The sequence below is a fragment of the Limulus polyphemus genome, unplaced genomic scaffold, assembly GCF_000517525.1.
Source record: "Limulus polyphemus unplaced genomic scaffold, Limulus_polyphemus-2.1.2 Scaffold13, whole genome shotgun sequence".
Taxonomy (NCBI): Eukaryota; Metazoa; Arthropoda; class Merostomata; order Xiphosura; family Limulidae; genus Limulus; species Limulus polyphemus.
The window spans coordinates 946,901-971,361 of record NW_013665623.1 but is presented as its reverse complement, the minus strand read 5'-3'; the positions used below and the strand labels follow the sequence as shown (position 1 = coordinate 971,361).

The 24,461-nt window shown below is 30.5% G+C and overlaps 1 protein-coding gene across 2 annotated transcripts in view; it reads left to right on the top strand.

Moving 5' to 3' along the window:
- The window catches only part of LOC106456928 (zwei Ig domain protein zig-8-like), a 101,392-nt gene that overhangs the window by 58,591 nt on the left and 18,340 nt on the right, over positions 1-24,461 (top strand). Inside the window, exons 2-3 of one of the 2 annotated variants that reach the window (XM_022382885.1) lie at positions 1,665-1,876; positions 20,909-20,999. In XM_022382885.1, coding sequence (XP_022238593.1) covers positions 1,665-1,876; positions 20,909-20,999 — 303 coding nt within the window. Of the gene's footprint in view, positions 1-1,664; positions 1,877-20,908; positions 21,120-24,461 lie in introns of both variants that reach the window. The other variant, XM_022382880.1, reaches the window with a different exon arrangement.

Sequence of the window (24,461 nt, the reverse complement as noted above, 5' to 3'; positions counted from 1 at the left end):
GATAAGTAATTCTCTGTAAGTAAGTATATCCTTGAAATGCATTACTCTATACATTTCTGTCCAGTTTACTTATTCAGTCACGTTCTCCTGTTCTAAGACACATTTGACTTCCTTCAGTGTCTAGATAAAGAGCTGTATTGTAATAAATCAAATATAATAGAACAACTAGCTCGTGGTATAGAATAACTCCTCGTGATCTGAAATTTTTCAGTACTAACAAGTGCATGTTTCGTATTTATGTATAAAATATGTACTTTCGCAAGCAGTTGATATTTATCTAATGACAAGGCTAGGTATGTGTTCAACGGTAAGTCTTCCGAGTTACAAAGCTAAAATCAGGGGTTGGATTCCCCTCAGGGGACACAACAGGTAACCCGATGTGGCTTTGCTATAAGAAAACACACGCACAGGTATATGTTATACAATTGATTTCAAATTTGTAACTTGTATAGTTAACTTGTCCATAGTTTTTTTTTAAAGTTTTCGAGTGAAAATTTTTTTTTTTTTTGGAGAGTGGGGGGTTAATACTTTATAAACAGTTCTTTGAGGGAAGAGAAGTAAATTATATAATGAATATAGACCCTTTAACGCCATTACTCACATCATGTTTATTCACTGAATACTACAATCAGGATTCATATTATATTATCAATAAAAATATATTTTAATATTGCTTATAGCGCTACAACAAATGTGAATTAATATCGTCTTTGTTTAAAGAAGCAAAAGCAATATTCACAAAGGGAATAACATTATATTAAAATATCATAATTAACATTACACAACATTTTTATACTTGAAGGAGAAATGCGTAGCTAATAAAACGATATTTATAAGTATCCTTATTTTTCTAGGGTAGGAAATTATTGGAAATTCCAAACTATTTATTGAAATTTTATATTATAATTTCATGCTCTGGATATACAGTACTGATTGCTAAAAGTAGAAAGAAATATTCTTATACAAACATATGTGAATATTCACTATATACTTACTCGTTTAATCACAACCATAATTAAATAGAAATATCATACTTTTTTCTTATTTTTTTTTCTTGCAGGCTTCATTGAATTAAATATCAATTAATTAGGAATTTTACTCTATGGTGTACAGAATATTTATAGTTTGGGAGATATAATATTGCAAACATTTAATATACGATAGTATATGAAGCAATGCAAGAGTTTATGTGATCCGTAGGTAAGGTATACTCGATAGATTTTTTTAATATAATTAATTTTCATTTGGTAGTAGTCTATTTTTATTATAAAGATTATTTTGTATTGTTAGTTCATTATATGGATACAAGTATTAAGTACATTTTCTAAAATAGCTGAACCTTTTGTCATATTATTGGGATTACGTTCGAAAACATTGTTAAAACTGAGAATACCTAACTGTTGAAATAATCCATTCTACTCTTTATAACTAAGAAAGCAAATGCGGTAAATCTAATCAACTTTACTCATTACCGAGCTGATTATGAGTTCAAATCGGTGTAGGTAGCTTAGATTAGAAATTACCATTGATTAAAACAACGAAAAAAAATATCTCGTTTTTAAATTCGAATATCAAACAGCAATCTAGATACAACATTAAATAAGATCTACTCATATCACTGTCTTCTTTGTTTGTAAATAAGAATTATTCTTGTGTTTCAACAGGAACCACAAGAACTCAGAATAACGACACTTCAACTAATACCTCAATGCCTGACAAACGATCTTTAACAGAGGAAGACAATGGCGGAGAATATTGGGTGGCTGAGACGTATAATTTTCCTGCTTTTGACAATAACACAGCTAAAAACGTGTCAACTCAACTTGGACAAACGGCTTTTCTTCACTGTATCGTTGAAAACTTGGGAGATAAAACAGTAAGCATGTTTTGGTTATCAAATGACAACCCGTTTCTTTTAAATATCATAGTTTGTGTACTGTCTTTGTAATATGATATGCTTAAAACATTATATAGAAATTTTTTCTTCGAAAACCTTTGGTTGTATTAAGTTTTTCCACTAAGAAGAACTTTTTTGTAGGGCTATTAAGCTTTATAGCACATGTTCGAATATATCCCAACATGAAAAACTGAAGTTGAGTTACCCAATAGGTATGGTGAAAGACAACTCATGACATCGGATGGGATCTGATTCAATGTAGTTTTTACATGTCGGGAGTTTAGGCATAGTATATAGCAATTATGTCCTTGAGATTACATAGTAAACATTTTATAGGTTGATTTGTGAATGAAAAATAATACAGTGTTATACCATTATTCTTTTTTTCTATAATCGAATATTGTAAATCTGAATTGGCCCAAGTATGAAACCTTCTCTCAATATTTAATAAATTGAAAAATATGGGACATTTGAAAAATAATTCTATTGTAAAAGTAACGCGATTATTTTATAAATTTATTCAGTTGATATTTTATACACTTCAAATATTTGAAGTGTATAAATGTAGCTAATGTTGCATTAGTTCGTATTTACATAGCAACCTGTTTAAATGCATTATTAAATGATAGTCGTAAATAACTGATAACATTAATTATCTGAATTTTCCCATAATGACGCCTCCCAGTGGTACAGCGGTATGTCTGCAGACTTACAACGCTAAAAACCGGGTTTCGATACCCGTGGTGGGCAGAGCACAGCACATATAGCCCATTGTGTAGCTTTGTGCTTAGCTTCAAACAGGCCCATAATGAGTGAAATATTTTTGACAGTACAAATCTACCATTGTGCATAACTTGTTGATGAATCTTCCAATAGATAATAAAGTAACTTCGAATTATGGTATAAATCTCACACCCCCATGGAAGCTTGTTTTATACAAAAAGTTTCAAAATAAAGTAATGAGAATTTGCCGTGAGTAGATGAACCTTAAATATGAAATATGTAAGGAAATTTTCTCATTATTCAATGACTTAGATTATGTACATTTTATTACAAGCATCTAATGTCAAATACTATACGAAAATGTTTGATAAAGTTATTCCAGGTCTCAATTTATGTTGTTATTGCGACCAAAATCTTTATTAGGTTTCGATGAAAAGCAATCTCCTCGGTTTTGAGAGAGGTTTAAAAATATTAAAAATGTTTACATAGATAATTCCAGACTGTTACTTGGGTTTACTAGCAACAAGCAAGTTATACTGCTAGTCAACTTAATTGTTCAAATCATTACTACATTTCCTTTAAATAAAATATATATCTTATTTTGGAAAAGTCACATGAAATAAATATACAGTATAAGGATGAACTTTACTTGACATTTAGTTAGAAATTACGACAAGTAATTTATTTTAGTACCTCAGAGATCTAGGCTCAGTTCAGGTCACTATGAATACTCTACAGATGCTTGTTGCAGCATTAAAGGCCATTATACATCTTCCAAACTAAATGCTGTGACACACAAGACAATGGACATTAATTTAATCACTGTCTGCAATATGTAGTTTGTCTAAACAAATAGAGGAAAACGGGAAAATAGTATAGATATAATGTTTCTTTAGGTACATTTCAAGTTTAAATTGAATAAGATTTATGTTTGGTTAAAGATTATTTTTCTGTAGGTGATATAAAATGTAAAGATAAAGAAACATGCTTAGATATATTTCGAATATCTTTAGGAGACAATAATTCATAGTAACAATAATAGGTAGACAAACAACAATTTATAAGCATAAGGAAAAGTTTTACTGGTGGTGAAACATACTACATGTTTCGACAGAACATTGGTCTTATCTTAGTAGTATGTTCTACCATCAATAAAACTTTTCCTTATACTTATAAATCGTTGTCTTCCTATTATTATATTAGCCTAATGTCCTTCCTTTCTCAAATATCATAATAACAATGTTATAAAAGTTAAAACACATAAATTACTCAAACAGAAATAAGGCATGAGTTCGAAACATATAATGGTAGGATTGTTAAAAGCCTAATTAAAGTAAAAACGAGGAGCACACACAAACTTAAATTACTCAACACTTGTTTAATCTAGTAACTACTTTTTCTCTCGCTATATTTCCTATTGAAAATAAATTCTCAGATAAGTCCCTCTGATCGAATATATTTGGATAAGAATGTGCCAGTACTTATTAACAGACACAGTACAAATGCACACGCTGACAAACGTTCTATTATATGACTCCATAATTAGAGTGAGGAGACCTTTGCTTTGACCAGTGCTCAAAATACCTTTTGCGTGTAACCATAACCATTACACATAAATCACATCTAAAATATAACAGAATAATTAAAATAAAATTAACTCAATCTAATAATCTTAAAATTGTCATGATCCTTGATTGGTGTCAAGAAGCATGAGATCTAGCATTATCGGCTAGAAACACCTGATAATCGTTCACTTAGAGAATGTTAATGTTTATCAAGGAGGCGTGAAATTAAGTGGTTAAGGTACCAATCTGGGGATACAAACTCTCACTTTGATGGTTAACCTGGCTATGTCGGTTAATAAACTACATTTATTGAGGAAACCAATGGGAAAAACCTCAACTATGAAGCACTACGAGTTCATAATCATTGAGTCTACCTATCATCGTTTTTTTTTATAGGTTATATTGCTTTTAGTTAATTATTGTGGATCATTACCATACTTGTGTTTAATCAGCACCCGCGAAAACAACAAAACAGATTATGAAGATATTTAATTAAAGAATGTGCCGCAACTGGATTCAAACAAATTCAGTTAAATTTGCATATACATAAACATGGAGGAACAAAGATATGAATGTACCTAGGTCACTATTTTGTCTTTGAATGTTTCTTTATTATATATCTGGGAATTATATGCGTAAGTCACTGGGTAATGTCACTCTTGATTTAATAGTAGTTGTTGTCAAAAGTATAGACTTTAAAAAAGTCAAAGTTAACCTTTAGTGTGAAGTTTCTTTTTCCTAATAAATCAGCAAATAGACATGAAAACCATAAATGGTTAAATGCTTCTTAGGAACAAAATTCAAATAGCTTTTTTCAAATAAATATATTTCTAGAAGTGTGTGGAGTGAATACAATATAGTCGGTACTTTACATTACTATTTAATTACTATGCTGATATTTTCTTCAGCAAGTTTCAACGGAAACAAGCAAACAATATTATTATTGTCTTAAACACTTCGGGTCGCATCAATCCATTGTTTCTTCTGTTAACTGTTGATTTCTTAACCATATAAATATTAATATGGGTACATTACGTACATGTTTTCATTATGGCACATATTTTACTAACATGGGCACATTTTAGCCCAGAAAGTTGTGATAATTAGATAAAAAAAATACTCATTAGTAGCTTCTTCTACAGATATATTAGTTAAAAGAGGGATAAATCAATGATGTTTACCACATACACCTGTTTAACATTTTGGAAATAGCAAGGAAACTAGCACACTTCTTAAGATATGACTTATAAATTCATTTGTGTTTATCGTTGACCAGTCTCAAGGATATTACATTAAGTACAAAGTATTTACCAAAAATGTCCTAAAAGAAGACTAATTACTTTATTTGCAGTCAGTGTTTTTCCGTTGATAACAAATTACTGAACGTTAAGACAAGAAGACAATTGACCTAACAATAAACTCCAGCGGTTAATACCTGAGTAAATAAAAAAGTTTTGAATTATTAAAAAAATGGAGTAAGGATAATGAATAAAGGTAATAGTTAAAACTGTTAAATTATCACTATATTTTCATTATTCTTATATTATCCTTACAGGATTTGTTAGGTTTGCTGGAAAGGATAAAAAAACAATGTACAAAATTATATAACGTTTGTTGTTCTTGGTCACTCGTTACAAGTGGAATGTTACACATAGAATTGATCCTCCGGCGTTACATATATGCAGCAAGTATAGTTCAATACTGCGGGTTTAATATGTTGAGGTCTGTTAAGATCATCTCGAGAAGTTATTTGATAGGGTGGTCAAGATTTCTTGAAAAACGAGATATATGAATGTAACTTATGACATTAGAAAGTAGAAAATATTAATAGCCTAGAATGTGTCATTCAAGTAAGATATTTTTTTCAGTTTACTCATAAAATATTTCAGAAGAGAATGCACCAAAGGATAAATCATGGATGACACCAGAGTGGTAAATGACAAATCCCCTGTCAGGCTAGTCCTTGACTTCCAGTGAGACAGTTCGAGAGCTGCTCAGGATGTTGTAATTACGTTGTTGGAAACATAGATGGAAAAGGTTTGTCAGCTAGAGGGGTTATAGCATAATATCGGAAAGACGCGTATAGATAAGAAATGGGGGTGGGATCCAGAATATATATTAGTGACCTTTTTCTTACCCCATGTGATTTCTACACGTCGTTATGCTTGGTGAATTCCTAATTGGAACTCTGGAAGAAGAAAGACAAACATACCTTCTGCAGAATTGACACTACTGAAACATCGTCTCCATAACTTGTTACTCGATTGATGGGGGAATTTCTCATGTTCAACCAAAAATTCTGTAAGAAATTTTTCTATAAACTGGTTGTAGACTACTAACACACGTAAATTAACAAAGCACTCTTACTATTAACAAATGTCTTGAACTTACATGTTTTTTAAGGTTCGAACATATATGATGTTTGCTTTAGTTTTAGCTCTATATATTTACATGTACAGTCACAGAAAAAATCATACACCTCCATAAACTAACTTAATTTGTCAAAGTAAAAGCATGGTAAATTACGCAACTTTCTGGAGATGCATAATATTGACTAGCATAATTTCTACTAGTTATACATAACTGATACTGTAGTTACGCACAAAGTTACAAAATGGCTAGTTCTGCTGTGCCCAGCATGGGTATCGAAACCAACTTTTTAGCTTTATAATCCTTCAGACCTGCTGCTGGGCCACTGGGGGCGTTTTGAAAACAAATTAAAGGCGGAATCTAAAAGTATTGCTCTTTGTAAAACACCAATAGCGTTAGTTTTTAATTGATGGTATTATTTATGTAGATGCATTAATTGTGATATATATATATATATATATATATATATTATACATATATATATACTTTTACTATAATTATTCGAAAGTCTACATTCAGAGACTCTTTGGAAGTTTTAATAACAAAACTATAAATTATTTATGGTGTTTTGAGTCCGTTTTACTTCACCATTATGAGAGGCCTAATGGTACTTTTTTGGTTTGCTGATCCAAGCTGTGTTAATGAGCCTTGAATAGGCGAAATTGCAATCCACAGCAGAAGGTACGGCCAATCAAGAAAAGCTTTAGGCCTATAAGTCACAGATTCTCTTTTCAATTTCACCTCTGGTGAAAAAGAAAATAAAGCTTTAACATATTTTACTAAAATAATAAACTGTATTTTTTTCAGAAAACCAGCAATAACGATTGATTTTATTCTCTAAATTACTGAAGCTATTACTTTTGTGCATTTTTCACAAACACATATTTATTTATATCGTCACACTGTGAAATAAATATTAAAAGATAAGTAATTGATAAAAGAAAGAAACCCGTAAGCTTATTTTCCAAAAAGGATATTTCAAGACTTTATATTTGTAAAAAGCGCGAAGAAACCTCTCAGGCTTTGTCACCCGAACTTCAAGATATAATATGTTAATAAACATAAGCGTTTTTAAAGAGCCGTACAAGATCACCTGCGTACAGTTATCAAATATAATATATACAAATTTACTTTAACAAAAAAACGTATTTTTCGTGAATGTTTTAACATTAAATGTTTGAGGTTTCATGTATTAGTAGTACAGATGTTTCACTTCTGAAACAAGGAAGCGTATGTTAAGAACAACCTATAAAGACAAGGCTTGAAGGTTAACACAATAAACCAATCTGTAATACGATATACTGTAGCAAGAGTGTTAGGACAGGAAACTAGTTTGTAATATAATGTATTTTAATAAGTGTGTTAAAACAAAAGACAATTCGTAATACGATATACTGTACGAAAGTTGTTAAGACATCAATTCGCAATACGATATACTGTAATAAAAGTGTTAAGACAAGAGACATATCATAATACGATATACTGTACGAAAGTTGTTAAGACAAGAGACATATCATAATATGATATACTGTAACGAGAGTGTTTTATTTTTCACAATAGGAAAATAATTACTTTCTTCTTTTATGAATTAAGACTATTTTTAGGTAATGTTTTATAAATATTTTTTTCCTGAACCACTGTAAAAAAAAAGAGGAGGTTGTGTCTTACTCTATGCATATATTTGCCCAATTCTATACATTAACAAAGCCAACATACAAGATAATTGAAAACTCAGAATTTAAAATCTACAAATAGGAATCGCAAAAAAGCAAGCAAATAAGTTTTATTTTTGTAGTTTTAAATTATTTATATAAATACAACTATAAGCTGCTTAGTTCTAAATGACATACCGTTTATACCATGAATCACAATAATGATTTATAATAGGTATCGCACAGGAATTTACTCAAAACTCTAATAAAACATTCGGGTAAAAACCACCTTAAAAACTAAAGGTATTCTTGAAACAACACTCAAAACCTTCCTTTTCAAAACCTATGACCATCAAATATTGATAATAAGCAAAATAAATGATTTCACGATTGTTAGACAATATCAAAACTTGCCCATTTGTTATTAATATTATTAGTACTATTTTACAAGCCACGGCAATATCGGCTGGGTATTTTGCACCAAAACCACAGATAGATATTCTATATGAAACGTTACAATTGTCCATGATCTATTTAAAAGTTGATTATTTTCCATTGACATTGGTTTACGTGGTTATAAATACACAGTTGATCGATGCGATGTTGTTCTGAGCGGCTGCCTTTAAACTCGATGTGTGTTAAACGCGTGTTTACATGAAACCTCAGGCACGAAGCCACCTCGCTCAGTAAATAATTATTTTAAAAGACACAAAGCTTTATCTAAATCGATGTTTTAGACGTATTTGTTTTATTTGAAAAGGCTGCTTTTTTACTGATAAAGTGTCATACGCGCTTAGAGGAGGCTGTGTCACACTCTTGGCATATTTCTGTGCATTAACATAGCCAACATACAATATAATTGAGAACTCAGAATTTCAAATCTTCAAATAGGGATCGCAAAAAAAAGCAAGCAAATAAGGCTGGAGATCTACTGCTAACAGTTTGTTCAAGCTACAAATTCCTATTATGACTCCACTATAAAATTATTGCAAGTGATATCTACCGTAGTGTGAAAAAAACTGAGAAAGTAGTCTTAAACTTAATTCGACCTCCTTAATTTTGTCGTGCTTCGAAATTATCTAAACCCTTCACCTTCCGCTATAAAAAAAACGTTTTTTTTCTAGCCTGCACGTTAGTTGGAAACTAGAACTTATGCATCTTCTAGCTAATTAATTGGAAACTGCCACGTGAAAGGTTCCCGATTTTACTGTTACGTAACGTTACTGGAGTCGCTATTGTTCATATCGTTACTCGAGTTTGCTGTCTCTACGTGGACTTCCACATTGTATTTCAGCAAGGGTTAAACAGCGGACTACTACCATAGTAGATTTCTCTACTCAGACGACCATTGTGATTATTTCTACTGTCTCTTATACTTAGCTAAAATCGTGAGTGTGTATTCAGTATTTATTACGACTGCATACAGCACTATTTTAGTATATTTACAGTACTTATGAATTTTAGTGGATTCAAAATAAGGGTTTGTAGCTTGAGAAAATAATGTAGACACTATTTCCAGCCTTGTTTGGTTACTTTGTAGAGTCGCTAGTTATAGTCTTGAAAATATAACTTGCAATTTGATTCAACTTGTTTCTGTACTTTTCTGACGATCCCTATTTCTCCTTTTTAAACTAATAGTTTTTACTAATCTTATATATATATATATATATATACTTTAGTATTGTTCTAAGATTACAAACGATTGATATACGATTGCCACTACCTTACCATACGTACATAAAATGTCCATTTGGTTTTTTAAGAAATTGTAAACGAAGAATACCGTTTTAATTTAAAATACAGGACACCAGTTTGAAGGTTCAGTAACTAAAAATAACTCACATGAGACAAAACAATGACGTATAGGTCACGGAGTGCTCGAAAATTACATAATAGATGAAAATACTGTCTTTTGTCAATCAGCAAATTGTAAACGAAGAATACCTTTTTAATTTAAAATACAGGACACCAGTTTGAAGGTTCAGTTACTAAAAATAACTCACATGAGACAAAAGAATGACGTATAGGTCACGGAGTGCTCGAAAATTACATAATAGATGGAAATACTGTCGTTTGTCAATCAGCAAAATCCTCACCACCTTATGAGAAGGATCTATGATCCTCGTCGCTCTGCCACTTATCTATCTTAAGAACTAAAATAGTTGATATCCAACGCTTTAAACCAATACCGTTTGAACAATTCACTTGCATTACTGTATGTTTTTGAGATTTGACCTTTGCTTTGATTTTAGTGTTAAGGTATTTGAAAAGACGATAAATGACACTACAGTTATTTTATGTGATATAAATCAATGAACATAATCTAGTACGAATTCAGATTGAAAGTAACCAAGACGAACTGAACAATTCATTCTAATGTCATATGTGGTATCGAGACAGCTTGGATATTTATTAGCCTGATATTTTAAACAATAAGTTGAAATATACTGAGATTGCTATATAAACTTTACTTCATTGTTTTAAAAACCCAAAAATATTCATAGTAAAGCTGATAAGAGATAATTATGTTATGTTTACTATTATAAACCTAGATTCAGAACATAAATTTCTTGTTTTCAAAAATGTGAGTGATAAATTTTTGGATGTTTTATGAAGTTGCTTTAAAGGGAATAAGATCAGCCCAGAACCAGTGTATAAAAACATCGAGAAATCTAACTGCTAATAATATATGTGTGAGGTATTCACAAAATTATGGGTTTTATATTATTTACGTAATATAAAAACTACAAAATCAAAGGTTTTTGATAAATAGAAAAAATAATTCAGATGTCCTTTAACGCTACATTAACAATGTTATAATTCAATGACATCATTAATTCAAGTTCCTTATTTTGAACGTTTATCTCACAAGATTAACAAATAAGTATTGCAGCTCAAACTTAATCGTAAGATATCATAATTATACTATTATTTTGCACACATACACTCGAAATATGTTAGTAATTGTCAGATAAATATTTCAAAATGTACACAAAAATATGTTTTATCTTTATTGATTAATAAAACTGTTATTTTTATATCTCTCTGATACATTTCCGTAAGTGTAATAAAATCCTAAAGTTACTTTGCAATGCAATTAATTTAAATATTTATTTTTTCTCTAATTGTGATCCTTAGAATATTGAGGCATATATATCTATTAGCTCTCTCTATATATATTTATATATGTATTTATGTACTAAAGCCTGCAACCCTGACATATTACTATTTCATGAAATGTTTACCTTGTTACCAGTTTAGATTTTTGGTAGTTTGATGTTGAATATATATATATATATATATATAAGGTGGTTACTTCGTGACATTTCTTTCAGATCTACAACTTTAATATATAGATTTAGAATTAATGAGACATGACAGTTTTCCACTTATCTACTCGGTGTCTTAAAAATCCTTATCAGTTCAATGCACGTGGTGCCGTAAATTAAAACTATATGTGTCAATTGGCTCTGTTTCTAATCCATGAGAAATTCGCGAACACTTCATTAAAGTTCTACATGACCTGTTCATGATACCATAAATAAATCTATACAGGATGTGTGGCTAAGGAATTTTCAAGTAGATTCTATACGGTAAACATTATTCTCGAACACGGTATAATCTTAATATTTCAACAACTAATCTCATGTTTATGTATATCAACACGATAATTATGGCGCAGAATAAAGTCAATACAAATGCAAGCTTTTATGCAAATATAGCCTTTTTTAAGTACAATCCTTCAAGTAATTCACGTAAGTTGATAAAGAGCAATAAATGAGACATAGGAAGATGAATAAAAAAAATAAACGTTCATGGCTTTGTTTTCCTTTGTTTATTATTTGTGTGATCAAACATTTGAGTTTATATCAGACTTCCTCTTTGTTTATCTGCACCTTAAACTGTAAGTGATTCATTTCTTTATAACTTGCTTCTGCTACATAAACTGAAATTTCGAGACTGGTCTTCCAGTTTCAAAAGATATCTCTAGAATATAAGATTGTTTTATACTTTAGAATTTGAAATATGAATAGGTAGTTCGTCAAACTCTTTATGTGTATTTGAGGAGAAATTTGAAGAAGTAGACACAAAATACGATATTCTAAATATTTTCCTAATAAGATTTAAAGGTAATTTAAACCGCTATTATTGAAAACTCTGAGTCATTAGAATCGGCTGAGTATTTAAAATATTTCAATTCCTCGTTTCCGGATAACTTAACTCAACCAAAAAATACTACTAATAGGAAGAATACATAGTCAAATATATTTTAGCAACAAATTTTCAAATACAGCGAAGTATTTTCTTCACTTCCCTTATAATACAATAGTTAGAATTTGTGTAAATTGGAACTGTCAAAGGCATTATATATGAGGAAAAAGTATATTTTTAAGGTTTCAAAGCTGTTGAATCTGGTCAAATTAGAATTATTAGCATAAAAAAGAAATCAGTTCCCGTTTTTCAAGTTCTCCGTATTTAAATCATACGAGTTTCAATCGCTTAAAAATATAGAATATAAATATTTTATATTATAAAAATTATAGAAATATGAAATATAAAAATATAAAATATAAATATATAAATATAAATGTAAAATATTTGGTTCATAGCGTTCACAATGTTATGTAAAAATTAATATACGAAATTGAAAGTTTTATCTAACACACAGCATTCTTAAGAAGATCAGTCCAGCTGGATTTTATATTATATTCTCATAACCATATTGAAAATATTAATTAAAAAAATCAAAATTATTTCTTTCAATTATTTTTTTTCCCCTTTATGCATTTTTTTAATCATCAAAGCCTTTCTTATGTTTGATCCTAAGGAATGATATATTAGATGATGAGATTCATTCCTATACATAGAATGCTTTGTGGTCTCATGAACTGTGCTTCTCTGTGATGAAATGCATTCACATTTCACAGGGTATTACATCAATGTAAGATGTAAGTTTTATTTTCACAGAACGTACCAAATATTATGGATTAACAATATCAAACGAACGGAAGAAATTCACTTATAACTTATATAAGAAATATAATATTTTGAAATACAATTTGAGTATCAAAAAATTTGTTTTGTTATTTCAAATGCTTTTCATCATTTAATGGTCAGTAAATTTAATCAGCCTGTTAAAAAGTCACACCATAACTCCAGATAAAAATTTGGATTCGTCTTATTTAAATAAAAGATTTCCAAACTAACACACGTAAACTGACTATATCAGCATAAATTAATTTTTATACTACATTGAAAGTGAATTATACTCTGTTAGATTCCTACAAAAGTCACTAAGATAAAACATTTTCAAAATAGTTGGAGAACTGACGATAACGAAGATAGGTATAAGTATAATCATTCCCTGAATGTTGACATCTCAGATAACTTTTAATTATTTTTGGCGGGATAGAAATTAAAAAATATATATAGTAAATATGGAGGATTACCATTTATGAAATTTGATCCTGCTGAAAAATAGCTTTGTTAAATCGTTTCATATCCAAAATTGTTCCATTACATACAATTCAAAGGAACACAACGTTAAAATAATTACACAACAAATAATTTATGAAAAATAGGGACCAACCCAAAAAAGAATCTACATGTTTCGATGTTCTTACGCTACCATATTCAGGAAAAAAATAAATTAAATTAAAAGAACACCGAAACATATGGGTCGTTTTAGGGCTGGTTCATGTTTTTAATAAATTATTTATTGGGCATAAAAATTGTTTATAATTAAGCACAAAGCTACACAATGGGCTATCTGTGCTCTGCCCACCACGGGTCTCGAAACCCGGATTCTAGCGTTGTAAGTCCGCAGACATACTGCTGTGCTACTGGGGGGCTTTATTGGGCAATTATTAAAGCACTGTATTCTTATTAAATGTTTTTCAATTGTATATATATATGCACAAGTGCCGTTTTAATTTACTTAATGTTCCATAAATCCATAAACCAAATATATTTTTTTTCGTAATAAAATGTATAAAACATCAACAGGATATTTTATTAAACGTTCAACGCAGGATCAAACAGAGACGCCTTGGTGGCAGGGGTCGGGTGTAAAAAATCCGGGATTATCCTATTTTGGTGAATCTTATACAGGGTGTCGGAAACGACGAGATATGTCGATTACAAATTACAGTTTTTAAACCAGACGAAAATTATGACTGACCACAATTATTAGCAGAAACCCACAGTTAATTACAGTACTTCTTGTTGTGCAACTGACGGGTCCGCTACGTAATCCTTCTTTCTTCCTCACCCGTAGTTGGACCTCTTTTATTACACCAAAACACAATAGATCTTCAACAGATAGCTCCAAACCCAACTGATCGTTACCGGAACTTTTCGGAAAGTCGTCATAGATCACCACTGTTTCCTCAATTACCTGCATGTGCAAAGTTCCGAGGTGTTAAACTTGAAACCTGTGCAGCCGCTGTGGATGTGATCACGGAGGACTTTTTGACAGCCTTTGTTGAAGAAAATCCATCTAATAAGTCCAGTGATGTTGTTGCGGCACTATAAAAATAGGCTTTAGTGGTGATAGTAGTAGTAGTAATTTTCCACCAGATCAGAAGATCAAGACTTCTCCATTTTCAAATATATAACGAAGAAAGGTCATATAAATTGATTTGAGAATCAAAAAGAGATAATAAAGTCGTGCATATAATCGTTGATGGTAAGGTGGTGTAGACGCTCAGACTGCTCATAAATCCTGACTATATACGCTAACATCACATGGCTTGCATAATTATATTTGGACAGATGAGTTTCCGGAATTTCCAACGGTATATGTAGCACCTTCAAGAAACAAATACCGGTAATTTTTTTTTTTTTTTTTGCCTTGCCATTGAGAAAACACTTCTTCGACTCTGGTTGAGGGAGAGATTCTGTGTTAAAATATTTATTGTTAATGACGTTATTTACTGGTATACGTTAATATAGTTCCCAAATAAAACTATTCCATAAATACCATTGAAATATTACTATGCAATAGAAAATAATTAAAAGGAAAATTAAAAGAAAAATAATTAGCTATTAGATAAATAAATAAATAATTCGACTGATTAGTTGTTTTATGGCTATCTAATACAATCTGTAGCCGTTTCTAGTGTTGAACAGCCGACCACAGAGAATGCAACCGACCGACAGCCAAAATCGCTAACTCCTACGCTACTATTTACCAATGAATTGTAAGATTAACCATCATATTATTAAGCCTGTAGAGCTGAAAGGAAGATAATTTTCTCCGGAGGGTTTCGAATCCGTCACCCAAAGATTGTTAGACGAGCGTTTTAATTAACAGGTTGAAAAGTAAGTTGCTAGAAACCTTTAAAGCATATGTTAATTGAAACAGACGTGTGTCCTAAACTCTCATCTATACTTTATTAAAATCATTTTGATGTATGTGTAACTAAATCATTCAGCCAGTTGCGTTTATTCAAACAAAGTTTTTGATCCAAGCACTCTTGCTCATCTACTTTATTGTAAAAAGAGGCTTAACGTTTCACTATACATGCTAAGGTGAATGTTAGACAGTCGATTTTCTATAAAGTATTTAATATATTGCTATACATGATATGACAAATTTACCGTATCCCATTTCCTGAACCTATAGATGTTTAATGTATCGCTTAAATGATAAAATAAATGTAACACAGCCCATTTTCTGTATCTTTATGATGTTTAATCTATTGATATACAGAATATATATTTAAGGTACCATAGCCCATCTTATGTATGTATATGATGTTTATTGTATCGCTATGAATGGTCAGATGAATGTACCGCAGCTTATTTTCTGTATATGTATGATGTTTAATGTGTTGCTATAAATAACGAGATTAATATATCTTGACCAATTTTCTGTATTTATATGATGTTTAATGTATCACTAGAAACGATAAGATTAATTTGCCATAAACCATTTTCTGTATCTGTATGATGTTTAGCCTATCGCTATTCACGATAAGATGAATGTACCACAGCATATTTTCTGTATCTGTATGATGTTTAATCTATTGATATACAGAATATATATTTAAGGTACCATAGCCCATCTTATGTATGTATATGATGTTTAGCCTATCGCTATTCATGATAAGATGAATGTACCACAGCATATTTTCTGTATCTAGATCTGAACCCATTTTTAAACTTTCTTGTTATCAGAAGAACTCCCATCATATTATATGTTCTGGAGAGTTTAACAATCTCAGAATAGTTCTTGAAGACTGCTATCTACTGTCCATTCCAATCATCTAGAAAGTTGTCTATATATTTTGTTGTCTATCTATTGATGCGTTCTCATGAGGCATATAATAAAAGTTTACGCTTGATTCACTAGCTGTCACCTCAATTTTTTCTTCTCTAAAAAGCCGCATTGCCACTTCATTGGAAGAGACATCAGAGACAACAATTTTATAGGTTTGCAAACGTTGGTTTCACAATAATTTTCCAAACGAAATAAAAAACACTATGAAACAAAAACAGGCTTTAACAGAAATGATTACCCTAGAGTCATATTTTATTATTTAATAACTCCTCTATGTTTGCAGTAATGTATAGAAGTTTATTAAATTATATTCTTGTATTCATTAAGAATGTTACTATTAAAAATAAAATATCGTTTACACCATAGAAGAATTGTTTCTCATTAGTATTACAAATAAAAGACAAGAAAACAAAGATTTTGCGTAGCTTTGGATATACTGTTGATAACAGAGTTTCCTTTTGGTATCAAAGTACTCGTTGATCTTTAAATTACTTTACTCAAAATTAATATTAGTTTCTTTCTTTATTTCGGATATTTGCACAAAATATTTCAAGGGCTATCTGCACAAAGTTTTGAAATGATACACTAAAGTGAAAGCAGCAAGTTTACAGCAATCATCGTAAACTTTTGGACTTTTCTTGTCTGATCGAGTAGTGGGATTTGACCATCACATTTACAAAGTATCAAGGGTGTATTTTGTTGGTAAGGGGACACAAAACCTGAACCCGTAGATTGACAGTTCGAGTCTAATCAGTAGGCCATACTTGATTCTTGAAAATCAATTTGAATAAAGAATTAAAAGTTAAAACGTTTCAGTCACCAAGCGATTGTGTTTTAAGTAAAATAACTTTAAAATTGTCAGTTTCGTAATTGTGCCTTATAACAGTGCAATCGATGTAAAGTAAGAAATCAGCCATTGACTGCGAGATTGAATATTACTGAAACGTGGCCACGACTTGACCAATCCAATGAACATTAAATGCAATAAAATAAAATGAAAATTTATTAAAAAAAAACAAAGAGAAACAGCATTAGAATAAGTACTTAATCATAACAACTATCACATATTTATGAAATAACATATCTTTTTATACAGTGTGAACATGTATCGTTTTTTTGGTTTTCTCCTAATGTGCATTTTTAAGTCATCTCATTTAGTTACAATTCCACTCAAAAGTAAGTTTTCAAAGTTTCCAGGCTAAAAATGTTAATCAAAGCGGATTTCAAATTACACCGTCCCTCCGGCGCTTTAATAATATAGATAGCAGGAGAATGACTTGAAAATAACAGTTTTATTGTACTGTAGACCATTTCTAACAGCGAATTAAGTATGACTGAACAGAAACCATTATCGACTGTTTGATTTATATCAGATGCGCTTCACAACGACTTTAACCATAAAAAATACTAAAAATAACAAAGCTTACTTGAGAAATTTCAAAGTTATAACTTTATATATATCTATATATTTGCATGTATAAATAGAATAACTTACATGATATATATATATATATATGTGTATATGTGTGTGTGTATAATAGAATAATTTGAAAACTGGAAAGCTTTACCTTACAGTTTATACTATATTGCTTAAATGATTTCAGATGTTAAGTATTATGAAAGGAAAAATATTTGAAAACTTAAAGGTTTAAATATTCATATATAATAAAAACTATTACAACGGAAAATAACATCAGTTGTGAAATTGCCAGTAAAATAAAATTATGAAGAACGTTATTTGAAGACATAAGTACTATAATTTATTTATAATGTTTGTGAGACTAACGGTGAATGAAGTGATAAAATTGATGAAATTTTGATGAAAATTGGGAATGAACTGAATCCTGTCGTTGTAATCATGATATAAGAGACATAAAACCTATAGACATAATACAGTTTGGCTATTTGTTAAGTTTTTGTAGGTTTACAGAATCTCCTAATATGCACAAAACAAGAAAATAGTTACATTTGAATAATTACATATACTCCTACCTATAGTATACAGTACCTTTGTATTGCTCAGACTTTCCTGGCTTAGTAATGTTTTGTTGTTTTTACTATTAGAAGCTGGAAATACTTTCTCGAAACTGAAACTCAGAATTAATAACCTGTCAATAGTTCTGATAAAACAACATAAACTATTATCATTATTACATGCAATAATTTAGATTCATTGTGAAATGATATTAAAATGTAATTTTATCTTTTCTTTTTTCTTTACATATTTTTTTGAAAGAAAAAATTACTCACTACTTTGGTGAGAATACCATAGCTTACAACCTTGTTGTGGCAAAATTTTATTCTTATGGTATCCCTAGGCCTTTGATGTGTAAAGTTATATTGAAAGTTACCACTTCAATTAACATTAAACATAATAAAATGCTTGCACTTGAAGCATACTTTCCTTTTTATATAATTTATCGTGAACAGAAAGAGACTATAAAAATATAGATAATAATTCTGGTATTTTAATAGCATTAATAAACGAATATATATATCACACTAGTAACATAACTAAACTATTACTGAAATATCTATTAATTTGTATTTATAGATTAATTTACAGTCACATTCATGCGATATGAATGACTTTCAAGCATTGGCATAACTGTTTTCGTTTAGGAAAAAATATATATGCTGGGATAAAATAAAATGTAAACTTCCTATATTTCATATTGAACCTGTATTAATTATTGTAAATCGCGTTTTAAAACATGTTTCATAGTTTGCTTTAATATTTTTCTGCAACTATATTAAAGGAATATTAAGTAGTAGTCATTTATTTTCCACATTAATACGACTATCCTTAAAATTATATCTACAAGTTAAACGTACTATCAGTTATAACTTAAAGTTGACGACATTTTAAATCTAGGAAACAACAAATATCAGACAGTAAATACTTCAAGAAGAAAGAAGTATTTGTTAATTTTTCTAATATTTTTAAGGTAATAAAACTCACACACGTTTATTTGCGTATTTACATTTCCAGTTAAGTGTGGTCACGCAAGGACAAGAAGACATTTGACTACAACTCTGTAAAATACGCGGCTTTCTTATAATCAATATAACTTATATTTTTGTGTTACATATACTGTACAAAAAAATCTGCTCCAGGCCTTCGATATGAAATATCTTGAAGTATAGAACTTAGCCGAACAAAGAAAAATATATATAAATATCTTATCCCAGGTTTTCGACAATACTTGAGCCATGGAGTGAGATCTGAAATAAGCATTGATAAGAAAGAGTGTGAACCTTAAATAAAATTTAATATATTTACTCCCACTTTACATAACCGTTAGAAAGTGAAATGATGTTTATAATGTAAGTATATTTACTTTTGATAGTATAAAAGTAATTGGATACCAAACTGTGAATCCCTAACACATCTTAAAGCAGTATGTTCAAACATAGCGATAATAATAAGAGCGATGAAAAAAAAGTTTACGGACGTAAAAGTTAATAAGATAATTTTAACAATAACTGCTACATTAAAATCGATACTTAAAAACAATACTCTACATCTATTAGAAAACAATACTCTACATCTATTAGAAAACAATACTTTACATATATTAGAAAACAATACTCTACATCTATTAGAAAACAATACTCTACATATATTAGAAAACAATACTCTACATCTATTAGAAAACAATACTCTACATCTATTAGAAAACAATACTCTACATCTATTAGAAAACAATACTCTACATCTATTAGAAAACAATAATCTACATATATTAGAAAACAATACTCTACATCATTAGAAAACAATACTCTGCATTTATTATTAATGAACTATATCTTACACATGACTTCAGGTAAAGTTCAACTACTGTTTGAGAACCAATCCTTGAACCTAGCGATCAGAAGGTTATATTAGCAAAAATATCATTCACTTATTTTGTGCATGTGTCTACTCACTGACTTCTTCTATGTCATAAATATTGCAAACATTTCTCTGGCTTACATCGTATGTCCTCAAATAAATCTGATTAAAGGAAGAAGTTTCTAGTCAAGGCTTATTTAATAAAATATAAATTGTTTTCGAGATACGAGCAAAACTAAGTTGAAAAGGTGTACGCGAGTGTGTTAAAAGTCTAAACGAATAAAAATTGATCCTAGGTGTTTTGGCTTACTAAAGTGATAATGAAGCACATAGAAACAATTTTCATACATTTCGACATTTGTTTTCACTTTCTAAGCGTTGTTTCTATTTATATCTCATAACTTTCCAAAGGAAGTTTATAAAATTTTGAGATTTCAGGATTCGTATTTGTTTCATAAACTGGTCGTTGTCAGTAACTTTCACAAGGAAACCTTCTACATTTGTACATGCATAAAACGTATAAAAGGAACTTAGCTTTGAGAATAATATCCCTATTCTGACACTTAATTTGTTTTATTTCAGGTATCTTGGATCCGAAGGAAAGATTTCCACGTACTTACCGTAGGAACAGACAAATACATCAGCGATGACCGTTTCCAAACCGTCCGTACAGGTAATGATAATGATTGGGTTTTGCAGATAAAGTTCACTCAGTTAAAGGACCAAGGGATCTATGAATGTCAAGTGAGCACCGACCCGAAAATCAGTGTTTTCGTAAACTTGTCAGTTCTGGGTAAGTATTTGATACTTTGGAGTATCTGTAGCAATATTGGATCATAAATACAGAGCACGAAATGTATACACATTACACTAGATAATCTCGATCAAATGTGAAGTAGATATAACCTTTATGGGCTGCGCATGGCTTAGTGGTTATCACATCAGTCTACGGAGAGTAAGGTCCATGGTTCACACCACGATGCCGCTGAACACACTCCATACTTTAAGTTGTAGGGCGTTATAAGAGTGACAGGCAATCGTGTTATTGGTTCAAAATGAGACAAAGCCCTTGTGGCAGAGAGTGCAGTAACTGGGTACTTTACCTATCTTAATGTTAAAATAAACTATGAAACGGCTTTACCTGAACTCTAGGGTTCTCTTGCCAGGTCGTTTATTTGACCCGTGTGCCATATAATATGCCCTTCACACAAATACAACACACGAGAAACGCCAACAGTATATGTATATATTAAAAAGAAAATTTGTTGTTAGTGAAGAAATGCATCTCTTCCAAACAAATAAGTTAAGTTTTAGTATTTACTCAGCGATATTTGTAACTTTATGTTATATTAGACACAAATAAATAATTATTAAACTTCTTTACCATGAGTTTTATATTTCTCCCACTGTAGGTTTATTCATTCTACTGCCAACAGGTGCAAAAAAAAGTAAAATGTGAAATATACTTAGTAGAACATTTAAAATATTGTGTTTAATACAATTATGATACTGGATGATTATGGACTATACATGTATATTTGAATATATTATATGTGTTATAACGATCACACAATGAAGAATAAATGTTTATTTAATATGCTACTTTATGATGATGTGTTCATTTAACATGTTTAACGTCGATCTACAAACAAATACACTTTTTGGTTCCCAATGTAGCATTCCACTACAGCAGTGGTTCCCAAACTCTTTTAGTCTGAGACTCCCTTGATGTTAATAAAAATGTTTGAGGCCCTCAACCTATAACTTTAGCATGGTGATTGAAATCAATGCTGTAGTAAATACAATAGCATCTTCTTTTGACATACTGTATCACTTAATTAATTCAACATAATTTTATTGGCCTACTGTTTATTTAGAATTAAAATTAATTAGGCATCTTTGTTTTCGGCCCATTTTTGGCGGCCCCCCAGAAACGTTTCACGGCCCCCACCGCGGCTCCCACTTTGGGAAACACTGCACTACAGCATGAGAACGTTTACTTAAGTAAAACTAGAAATTAATGTGCAATGGAAATGCTACTTTGCCATATTTTTCTTCATTCATTTTTATGTTGTAATATGTTTTATGTACTATCTCATTGTAAAATCATATGTCTATTTGAGGTTAGGTTCACAAGAATTTCATAAGACACAGTAAGGATTTTGTAAGACAAGCTCTTATTTCAGCTAAGGTTTACCAAGAATAAGCTAACCTTTCCAACGAAAGTATATGATAACAATAATGCATTGTTATCATTCTTTAAAATCCCCAAATGAACATGTTTAAGACAAACCTGTGTGACTCTTCTATGTTGTTCTGTATAACATCGGAATGATAATGAATATAACATATGGTAGTGTTAAAAACGAGAAAATGTTTCATTTTTTATTGTTAAAAGTTAATACTTATGGTGTCACAAACTGACAACACTGATATTAAAATGTACACTATATCTTTCATATAGAGCCTTTTCGTAAGCAAACCTGGTTTCAAAGTGGAAACAAAACGACAATTTCTCTCTTTGTCAGTGTAATTGAAATTCACTTAATTATTTCTTCACTGAGAATATCCCGTGCATGAATATCCAATCACTAGTGTAGAGATCTAAAGTTACCATGGCTTGTTTGCAAAACAAGGAGTAAAAGCAAAAATCTCTCTGGCTTTCATAGGGAATAATAGTGAGTGCCCGTCTAGCAGAGACACCGTTAACAACGACCATTTCTCTGTACTGGTTGTTCAAAGGCTTCTGTCATCAGAGTCGATCAGCAGTAGAAATGGAAGAATAATATATCTGACACGAGGAAGAACTGAGTTGACTAACTGATGTTGATGATTGATCTATAAAAATTATATCTTCACAATACCATACTTAAGTAGAACATCACACAGTCTGTGATATAGTAGGTCACAATCAATCCAAAAACGTTATGTCTAAAATAAAAACAGGAAAACCTAGGTTCATTTGTATTTAAACAAAGCTAAGGTAATGAATGAATAAAAGCAGGCTATGTGTTCTGAGTAGTTGATCGACACTATTTCCTGTACTATTAACATAACAAAAATATAAAGACAATTACACAAGGAGCTTCACCTTGCTCCTGGTATTCCAACCGTGTAAGCTGTTGAAGGTATCCTAATGATCTGTGTAATATTATTGTGTTTGAATTTGGATCCTAAAATTCCCTTAGAAGAACGAATAACATCCAGAATGGATCGAACGTTTTTTGTCAATCTAGTGCATCCCACAGTGTTATATCTTCATCGTGATAAATATAAGCTTTTGTACGACGGACGATAATGCAACAATCCATCGCCCTCCTATTGTCCCCAATTAGACATGACCTAGTGGTTAGCATGCTGGACTTCTCAAACTTGAGCTTTTATGAAATATTATTTATACGAGGGTCTCTTATTCAGAATTTTAAGATATTTTGTTTTATACATCGCAATAATCTTATACAACGGGAATTTTTTAAAGTAATTTGCTTCATTGTATTTAATCGTGAAACTTTGGTCATTATTCATCTAGTTCATTACATAATTTAAAATATTTTATAAATAATCAATGGCTTAGTCTTAGGGGCGTCAGTTTTTATACATGGACATAATGTGTCTCCATCATTACTGGCCCTTGACGATTTGCAGGAGTTCGGTCTAAGCCCTATGGAGCAGATGACATGAATTCGCTCATGTTTCATGTACATGGAAGCTATAGAAAAAAAAAAGATTCATGATTTTTATCGTCTATCACAAATTATTTTATTCTAGTTCTATCTTTAAATTATTTTAGACCATATCTGGTTCCCGGAAAGATGATAAAAGTAATTTTATATTCGTTTCATAGTCGTAATGAATGTTAGAGTACAAATATTAGAGGGCATCCTTTTCAATTTCGAGGTTTAAAGTGCTTTAACTTAAAGAAAGAGTAATAAATTTAGAGTAAATTAATTTGAGGAAATTTAAAGTTTGCTTTCAAATTTTTCATCAATTTCTTTTATTTACTTTACTACGAATTTTCAGCTAAGAATTAATTACATTAGAATTTCAAGATTATTTTTCTCTGTCACAGTTTACTGCTCAAATAATTTTTTAGTTTAATGTCTGAACTCATTAGCTAAAGGCCCCCCAGTGGCAC